This window comes from Bicyclus anynana, chromosome 12 (assembly GCF_947172395.1).
Source record: "Bicyclus anynana chromosome 12, ilBicAnyn1.1, whole genome shotgun sequence".
In the NCBI taxonomy this organism is placed as follows: Eukaryota; Metazoa; Arthropoda; class Insecta; order Lepidoptera; family Nymphalidae; genus Bicyclus; species Bicyclus anynana.
The window spans coordinates 837894-847153 of NC_069094.1; the positions used below are offsets into that span (position 1 = coordinate 837894).

Here is a 9260-nt window from a genome sequence, read left to right on the forward strand (position 1 = left end):
ATTCTTTCGGCCTTCGGATTCCGATGGACTTTATACACAGTAATCTTTTCACTTAAAATGATTTTCTATTAATACTTATAAAAAAATTCTTTTCCAAATTAACTATCGTTATGGTAAACATAACAGCCCATTTCTTTACCAGAATTTTAAGGAAAAAACTCAAAAAATATTTAGCTGTAATTAAAATGTATTTAGATGATAAATATGTAGCATCATCAAAATTTACCATCAGTTATATAAATTACTTCAAACATACATAACATCGAAAATAAACCCTGAAAAAAAAGCTCGGCATCGTAAGACCCACACAACAATGTTATCAGTCCATTAAAAGTATTACATCTCTCACAAAGCGCGCAAGGTGTGCCGTGCGCCGTGCGCAGGCGAGCAAGTGTGCGAGAGCACGTAATGATACTGCATTAACACCTCGAGCACACCAAAGTATCAAAGACTCTTTGAAGTCGCAGATGTAATCTCGCTCTTATGTCGGTTACATGTTGCGCTCGCAGAAAACGTGCTCTACTATTTTCTTTTGTAATATTTTGTAGATCAAGAGGGCGCTGAGAGAATTTCTGTGTAGATAATGTTATTGCACAAGATTAATATCCTTGTTTGTAAAATGACACTAAAAATAAAAAAAATACCAGAAACATAATGTGGTTGATGTCAGAAACGTTCCCTTTTGTGAAAGACGATTTTGTGTGATTTTTGACGGCCTCCATGGCGCAGTGGTATGCGCGATGGATTAACAAGACGGAGGCCCTGGGTTCGATCCCCGGATGGGCCGATTGAGGTTTTCTTAATTGTTCCAAGTCTGGCTGATGGGAGGCTTCGGCTGTGGCTAGTTACCACCCTACCAACAAAAACGTATCGCCAAGCGATTTAGTGTTCCTATACGATGTCGTGGAGAAATCGAAAGGGGTGTAGATTTTCATCCTCCTCCTAGCAAGATCCGCTTCCATCTTTGATTGCTTAATCACTTACCATCAGGTGCAAATGTAGTCAAGGACTAACTTGTAAAAAATAAAAACAAAAAAGAAGTTTCAGTAATTTGTTTTGTAAAGTTACAGCTACTGTAAACAATTATTATGTACTCTGCATATCCATTCCGCTCAGTGTATTATAAAACGATATAAAATTACTAAAAAACTACCTTTCCGATTTGGTGAGAAACGAATGTTATTTATTTAAACAACTGTTAATTACCGTGTCTATTGAAAAATCTAGTCGAGTATAATAGAGCGGCAATTTTGAGAATCTCACTTCAAAAAGTTTGGTGAATCTCAAACAGTTAATCTATAGCCTGCCAAAGTTAAGATTTACAGATACACACTTATTTGCATTTGAAAAACATAACCAACCTTCGTCAGTCGGTTATAACCAAGTGAAGCATACCGCACGTCTTGCATCACAGGTCTATTACCACAATGGGAGATCCTTTTCCCGTCGCTGCGGCTCCACGTTTGATTAACTTTGATCTAGGTGAGTGTACTAATGGATTGTTGCAGCCAAGCCTTCACCTGGCCGCCTTTGTCTATATCTCTTGTTATCTCTCTTTTGTACTCAACTCACAAAGCTAAGAACGGAACGAGATTACAGCGAATTTTCCCTTTGTTTTTTGTCTACTCCTTGCATTGGTTTATTAAAGTTACGTTCACGTTAAAAGTATAAAAAATATATACTGAAGAATAAGGTACCTAGGTATAGTTGCTTTTAAGATCTGTATTAGCTTATAAGGTACTGAATTCGAATCCGGAGTCAGGCTACATTTTTTTTGTATATACTTACATGAAAATAGCTTACGATTGATTTTATTTTAGCGAGTAAATTTTAAGTTAGAAGTGATAGTCCTTGAGAAGCAAATTAAGCTGCCGGTGCCGGTATCTTACATAAGAGTGGTTTAACTATACAACTCAAAGAAAATGATAATTTCTTATCGAAAATGCCACTTATGCCACTTAATGTTGCCATAGGTGATCAAACAAGTAAGAGTGATAAAACAAAATCTATTTCAACATTTACAAGGAAAAGCATCTTATTAGTTTCGTACTTACGTCTTCATTGCTTTCTCTCGTAGTCAAGAAGAAGGATGAACAAGAGCACAATGAGCTTTGTGAAAGGGACACTTGAGTTTAGAAGGTAGGAGGGGTTTTTTAGGTTGTAGGAGACCGGCACTACGCGACACGAGTATCCATGAGGAGGAGAAAAATAAACAAAAATGGCACGTAGTCAAACGCAAGCACATCGTCACAAATACGAGTAAATATAAAATTTAAAATTTTGAAAAACCCCCGAAGGTCACATTATTAATTACACTCTCGATCAAGTCATCAATATTCTCTTTCAGTGCGCTTTCATTTGATACCCCATTCGAGTATATTTGTAAGCATTAGGTGATTATTCCCCACTTTCACCCCCGAACTTTTAAACGGCTCAACCGATTTTCATCAAACATGTATAATTACACTCACATATAAGTCACCTTTCATACCGTTCAAACAAACTAAATTGAAATCGCTTCAACCGTTCAGAAGCTTTGGTGCCACAGACAGACACGTCAAACTTATTACACCCTCTTTTTGCGTAAGGAGGTTAAAAAAAATAGTGGAATCAAAAAAACATATATTTAAAACTAGTCAAGTCAGTTGGGCAGTGGTGGTTATTTGGGAAGGTGGTCTCCGAAGGCCTTGAAGCCGTTCTCATCGGCCACGTAGGTGACGGTGAAGAGCTCGTTGTTGGGCCCGTAGTAGGAGAAGGAGCCGCGCACCTCCAGCACCTGGTTGTTCTTCAGCACCGCTTCCTCGGAGACCTTCTTGCCGTCATTGGTTTCCAAGCTGGTGAAGATGAAGACAAGAAATCGTCAAAGTAGTCAGGGTGTGGGTTCGAATCCGATCCGGGGCGTGCACCTCTAACTTTTCAGTTGTGTGCATTTTAAGAAATTAGATATCACGTAACGGTGAAGGAAAACATCGTGAAGAAACCTGTATACCAGAGAGTTTTCTTAATTCTCTGCGTGTGTGCAGTCTACCAATCCGCATTGGGCCAACGTGGTGGACTATTGGCCTAACCCCTGTCATTCTGAGAGGAGACTCGAGCTCAGCAGTGGGCCGAATATGGGTTGATAATAATGAATCATTTATTCAGTTACTAACAAAAGCCCGATGCTCTGTTCGCGTGGAACAATAAATTTTCCCGGGATAGAAAGTATTGTAAAAGTTCATCCAAATCGGTTTAGTAAGGTAACCATAACCGTACAACCTACCGTAAGCTGTGAAAGAATAACAGACAGACAGTCTTCTATGCGAAAGTAGCATTTATAATAATTAGTATGGATCTTAAGAAGCTTTCGCTTAACTGTTGGTCGGACACTGAAGGCAGTGATTCTTGAGACGGGGCGTATTGTGAGGAAGTTCTTCCTCACTCTGGAGCCCTGACCACTGGTTGATTGGGCACTCAAAAGTTCTCCCAGCGGGTAGGTGATGTTTTGTATAAATGCTTAATAGTGCTTTGTATTATATTTTGTATTAATAACATTGTTGAAAATTAAAAAAAAAGGATAAATGAATAAATGAGAGTAGAGAAGTATGGATTACTAGAGGTTCCCCGACATCGTCAGTGTGAAATTCAGTTTTTCGCGAAATCCATGCTTTATAAGTAGCTTTTAAGTTTGTGATTGTACTCATCGTGATAATCGTGATACATAATACTAATCGTGTAATCTGCTGGCACGAGTATCTTTATTTATTTTAAGTGAGTATATTTTAGGTGTATGTCTGTTGTGATTAGACATTTAAAGTTAATCATAAAGGTACCAGCAATGTTGATAATAATGACCCACGAGGCAATTTCGGATAAGAAAAAAAAATGGTGATCACTCACTCGAAGGAGTATCCGTCGACGCCGATGTTGTTGACGTTGTAGCGGACAGTCTCCGCGGTCTTGGGGTCAACGACCGGGGCCACGGGCACGGCGACAGCCGCGGCCACGAGAACAGCGAGTACTATCACCTGGAACAGTTCAGATTTTTTTTTTTTTATTATTTACAAGTTAGCCCTTGACTACAATCTCACCTGATGGAAAGTGATGATGCAGTTTAAGATGGAAGCGGGCTAACTTGTTAGGAGGAGGATGAAAATCCACACCCCTTTCGGTTTCTACACGGCATCGTACCGGAACGCTAAATCGCTTGGCGGTACGTCTTTGCCGGTAGGGTGGTAACTAGCCATGGCCGAAGCCTCCCACCAGCCAGACCTGGACAAATTAAGAAAATCTCAATTGAACCCAGGACCTCCGTCTTGTAAATCCACCGCGCATACCACTGCGCCACGGAGGCCGTCAACATTTTTTTGATGCTGACGCTTTTGCCTTAGCGTTTATTACCTACATCTGCAATTAAGTAATAACAAAATCAAATCGAATCCAGTTATTAGGTTTGATAGGTTTTTCAAGAGAAAATAGAATACTTTGCAGAAAAGCTATCTCAGTAAGAGCTTTAATGTTCTGTTGTTTTGTTTTTTCGATGCAGGTGGCTCAGTATCGTGATGTTTGGAAGTCCCTAGAAAAGGCCTATGTCCTGCAGTGGACGTACGACGTTGATATGATGATGATGATGATGATGTTTTGTTTTAAGAGAAAAAATTAGTTTATTTTCTTACTAGCGGAGGCCCTTCAAGCCCTATTTCACCACTTTAGAGTTTGAATTTTAAAATTTTTGAATCCCATTAATTTCGTATTTTTGTAAGGATTTATGAACAAACTTTTAAAACTGTAACTCTAAAAATGAAGGACTTTCCATACAAACTTTCAACCCCTATTTCACCCTCTTCTTATTTTATTTTTGCAATAAAAAGTATCCCATAACCTTCTCCGTATTATGGTCTTAAACCGTGCCAAGTTTCATTTGAATTCATTCAATAGTTTCAGCGTGCTGCACAATAACGAAAAAACACGGACAGACAGACAGACAAAAAATCGAAAAAAATATTTTTAGCTTCAATATCGATTAAATTAACAATCCCCCAACAAAAATTTTCAAAATATCTTCACTGTACAGAATATTCAAAATGTACAGAATTCGTATTATAAGTATAGACACTAGATGGCGCTAGTAGTACTCTATGCCACGGTAACGTTTGTTGTTACAAATGGTATAAGTAAAATTATGAATAACTGTATAGAATTCGACCAGTTTTATTATAAGTATAGATATAGATAGTATATACCCACGACTCTGCTTCAGTGTAGTTCGGTGGTCATTAATACCTACTCACGTAATCAACACTAATAGAGCCGCGTCGTGATTGTAAAACATATTTCACAAGCGTCGGCTCCTCTGAGCCGATTGTTATTTGTAAACATGTTTCAGCAATTAGTTTTGTAGATTTAATGATAATTATGGTGATGTATGGACGCAAGATATGTCCTAACTTGATATATTATGATGGCATAATTGAGGCGTGTGCTGATCGCACACTGCGGAATACGCCGCGCCGCTCCAATTTCATTTATGTTAACCAAATCGATTTATGAATCAGTGACGTCAAAAGAGGGATGTCATATTGACGTGCCTTTGGCAATGTATCTTCTAAACAAATGAGCCGCTTATAGTAAATGTGTATAACTATATATTAGGATGTAAATCCTATTAATCAACCCGAAGATAGGTATAATCTGAAGATATATACATAATGATTTTTTGTTATGATGGAAACAGTTTTTGAAAATCATGTTTATCTATTTAGATCCAAATCGGATTCACACCATTACTAACTTTATAATGGCTAAATAGATCTAAATTAAAATTGGTACAGAGCTAACATGACTTGTTGGCCACGGATAGTTAAGCTTGCCACCAAATCTAGATGACGACCACGACCACTCAGGCAAAAATGTAGCGACAAAGAATACTAGATTTTAATCTCAAATAACATAAATATAAATAGGCAATTTTTTATCTCGGTATCCCTACAGAAATTAGATGTAAACTAATTTAAGCCTCGGGGTACGGTATGTATAATATAACGTATGATTTTAAAAACGTAACCCCCAATCATGCTCAGTCTGATTAAATCGTCCTCAACAATTATGTATTTAATTTCAATAATTAATTCATGTCAATTTAATCTCTAACTCAGCGGCTCATGTAACAGTCTGCGAGCATCTTTAATAAGTAAAAGCCAATGGATGCAGTGGGTGGTCTGTCATGACAACATGTTATCATTTCCAGCCATGTGTTTGCGCAGTCGGTAGGCGAATAGCCTGCGACATTTAAATCTTAGTAGGTATGCTAAAGGACCAACTGCCTCGTTGGTTCAGCTCGACTAGGTCCTGGGTTCGAATCCTCGGTTACGCTATATGAGTTACTGAGTTTTCCTTTCTTCTAAGAAAATCTCAGCTCGGTTCGGACATTGGTGATACAACCTCCGTGCCTCGGAGAACACATTAAGCCGACGGTCTCGGATATTATCATTATCATCTGATAGTGGTCGTTACTGAATTGAACACTGCCAATTCGCATTTGAGCAGTGTGGTGGATTAAAGCTCCATATCTCCTATAAGGGAATATTATACCGATTCAAAGAAAAAAAATTATTGTTGGACCCGGGACTCAAACCCTGGATCTCATGACCCGTAACCGAACAAACTCTCCACTGGACTAGTAGGGCGTTTTCTTACTTACCACCAAACCCACTGACCACTTAACTTATTAAATTAACTCATTCGGAGCTACATATCTATAACATCTGATTAATATTCCTATAGCATCACCGTGACATCATCCCAAATGCCTTTTGGGTTGACATTTAGATCAACATAGTGTTCACAAGGTCAACACGTGTCAAACGATCTTCCACACGATATTATCACTTATCATCACGTGGTCCACATTGCATAAATAAATAAATTTAGGTAATATACACATCGTTGTCTAGCCAAAAAGTTAGCGTTGCTTGTGTTATAGATAGACACCACGATAGCTAACAAATGTACATAAATATTAAATACATATAATATAGATAATTTATATATAAATCACCCAGATATTGAGAAACACACAAACTGTCGTGTAAATTAAACCCACTGCCTTGGATGCAGTAGCCAATCTTACTATAGCTTGGCAAATTCATTCATAACACTCCCGATGGTCCGCGCGGGCCGGGGGGCGTGTAGCGATGAATAAAAATCCACGACTGATGCACCTCACTTCCCCGCACGCACAAATTCACACCCGCGCGCAGTCTTTCCCCCCCGTCGCCCGCATATCATGGGAGTGTCATCAATGACCTTGCCAAGCTATAACCACTCGGCAGTCAAATCATGCATTATGCAAGGATTTCCAAGTTTGCTATGTTTTAAGAATCTGGTCAAATTTAGATTAGGATCAAAATGTGTATGTAACTTTGAACAAAAAGTTTTTAAATGGATTTCACCGTTTTATGTTAAGTAAACTTGCGTGCCTGTAACTACGATCGTGCTAATGGAAATTAATCCTTCCTTATCCTTATCAAGCTCACTGCTGAGCTCGAGTCTCCTCTCAGAATGAGAGGGGTTAGGCCAATAGTCCACCACGTTGGCCCAATGCGGATTCGCAAACTTCACACACGCAGAGAATTAAGAAATTTTCTGGTGTGCAAGTTTCCTCACGATGCTTTCCTTCACCGTTTGAGACACGTGATATTTAATTTCTTAAAATGCACACAACTGAAAAGTTGGAGGTGCATGCCCCGGAGCGGATTCGAACCCTCACCCTCCGGAATCGGAGGCAGATGTCATATACACTGGGCTATCACGGCTCGTGGAATGGAAATTAATGATGAAATATAATTTGCAGCGCGCTTACCTTAAAGATGCAAATTCACTCTTACTTCGAAGGTCTTAATTTAAATATACGTGATAGGTAATAGGGACACCGGAAGAAACTTTGATAGAAATGCCGTGACGGTGTAGTCTATTGTCACGCTGACTTGGAATTGAAACCGTTCAACATGGGTTGAATAAACAGTTTCCAACTCCAACTCCAACTTTTCAGTTGAGTGCATTTTAAGAAATTAAATATCACATGTCTTAAACGGTGAAGGAAAACATCGTGAGGAAACCTGTATACCAGAAAATTTTCCTAATTCTCTGCGTGTGTGAAGTCTGTCATTCCGCATTGGGCCAGCGTGGTGGACTAAGGCCTAACCCCTCTTATTCTGAGAGGAGACTCGAGCTCAGCAGTGAGCCAAATATGGGTTGATAACGAATAAACAGTTTCAATTCCTAACTGCTGAAATTAATTATTGTACATCTGTCATTGATATGCTGTAGGTATAGGTGTCCTTCGAAGATTTTTCGTTTTGTATTTTTCGGGTTGCGTATTTGCTACAGACTTCTTATTTATTTACACTTCATTTGTACACAATAATAAAATGCCTTTTTTCCATCAATGCAATCTGCAATCGATAAGCGATGATGCAGCCTATGGTGGATTGTGCTTGCCTAGAAGATGCCTATTCACCCTTGACTTGAAGATACGTGGTGGGGAAAACGGAAGCTGGAAGAGCATTCCACATCTTTGCAGTGCGTATAAGAAAATAGGAACTAAACCGCTTAGCATGCGTCCCAGGAATATCGACGACGTGGAGGTGCAGATCTCTGTGATGCCTAGTAGTCCTGTGGTAGAACGGCGAAGGTGGCATAAGATCGAACAGTCCCTGAGCGCACTCATCGAAATATATTTTGTAGAACACCGATAGACAGTCAACCTTAGAAAACCAACCAAGGCTAGAAAAATAAAATTATATTATGAAGAGAGCAGTATACAAAAGACGTCCTTAAGAAACATGCTCAATGGGTATGTAACAGTGTCAATGGAGGATTTAGACGATGCAGGAGCACTGCCAAAGTTAGCCTAGAGCACCGTAATAGAACCGTCTCCTGTGAGACTCAGGGCTAATAGAGCTTTTGGACTACTGTCATCATCTCACCAACCGATGTACATTCATTGCCTGGCTTAGGGGCTTCTAAGCACCATAGTCCTGAGCCGCCTACATCCAGCGACTTCCTGCTTGATGTCGTCAGTCCACCTGGTGGGGGTCAAACCAACACTGCGCTCTTCTGTGGGTGGTCCCCATTCCAACACCTTGGTTTGTAACCCAACGTACATCTGCTCTTCGACTAAGGACTAAAATAAATGTTCTTAAAGTGAAAGCTACTTGCTAAAATATATATTAATTATAGAACTCACGGCTTGCATCTCGGCTTGGGTCCGGTGAGATTTG

General features: G+C 39.4%; 1 protein-coding gene across 1 annotated transcript; it reads right to left on the reverse strand.

The window, feature by feature from the left end:
• Positions 1-2617: 2617 nt before the first annotated feature.
• On the reverse strand, positions 2618-9260 carry LOC112050975 (flexible cuticle protein 12-like). The gene is made up of 3 exons (XM_024089395.2): positions 9227-9260; positions 3880-4007; positions 2618-2834 (listed from the first exon to the last, which is right to left on the reverse strand). The coding sequence occupies exons 1-3, from the start codon at positions 9233-9235 to the stop codon at positions 2660-2662; spliced, it is 312 nt and encodes a 103-aa protein (XP_023945163.1). The 5' UTR covers positions 9236-9260; the 3' UTR covers positions 2618-2659.

Excerpts from the sequence above, each read along its gene's own strand:
- LOC112050975 (XM_024089395.2), bottom strand. Across the intron at positions 2,835-3,879 it reads GTCGACGGATACTCCTTCGA|CTTGGAAACCAATGACGGCA; the intron begins GTGAGTGATCAC and ends CATCTTCACCAG.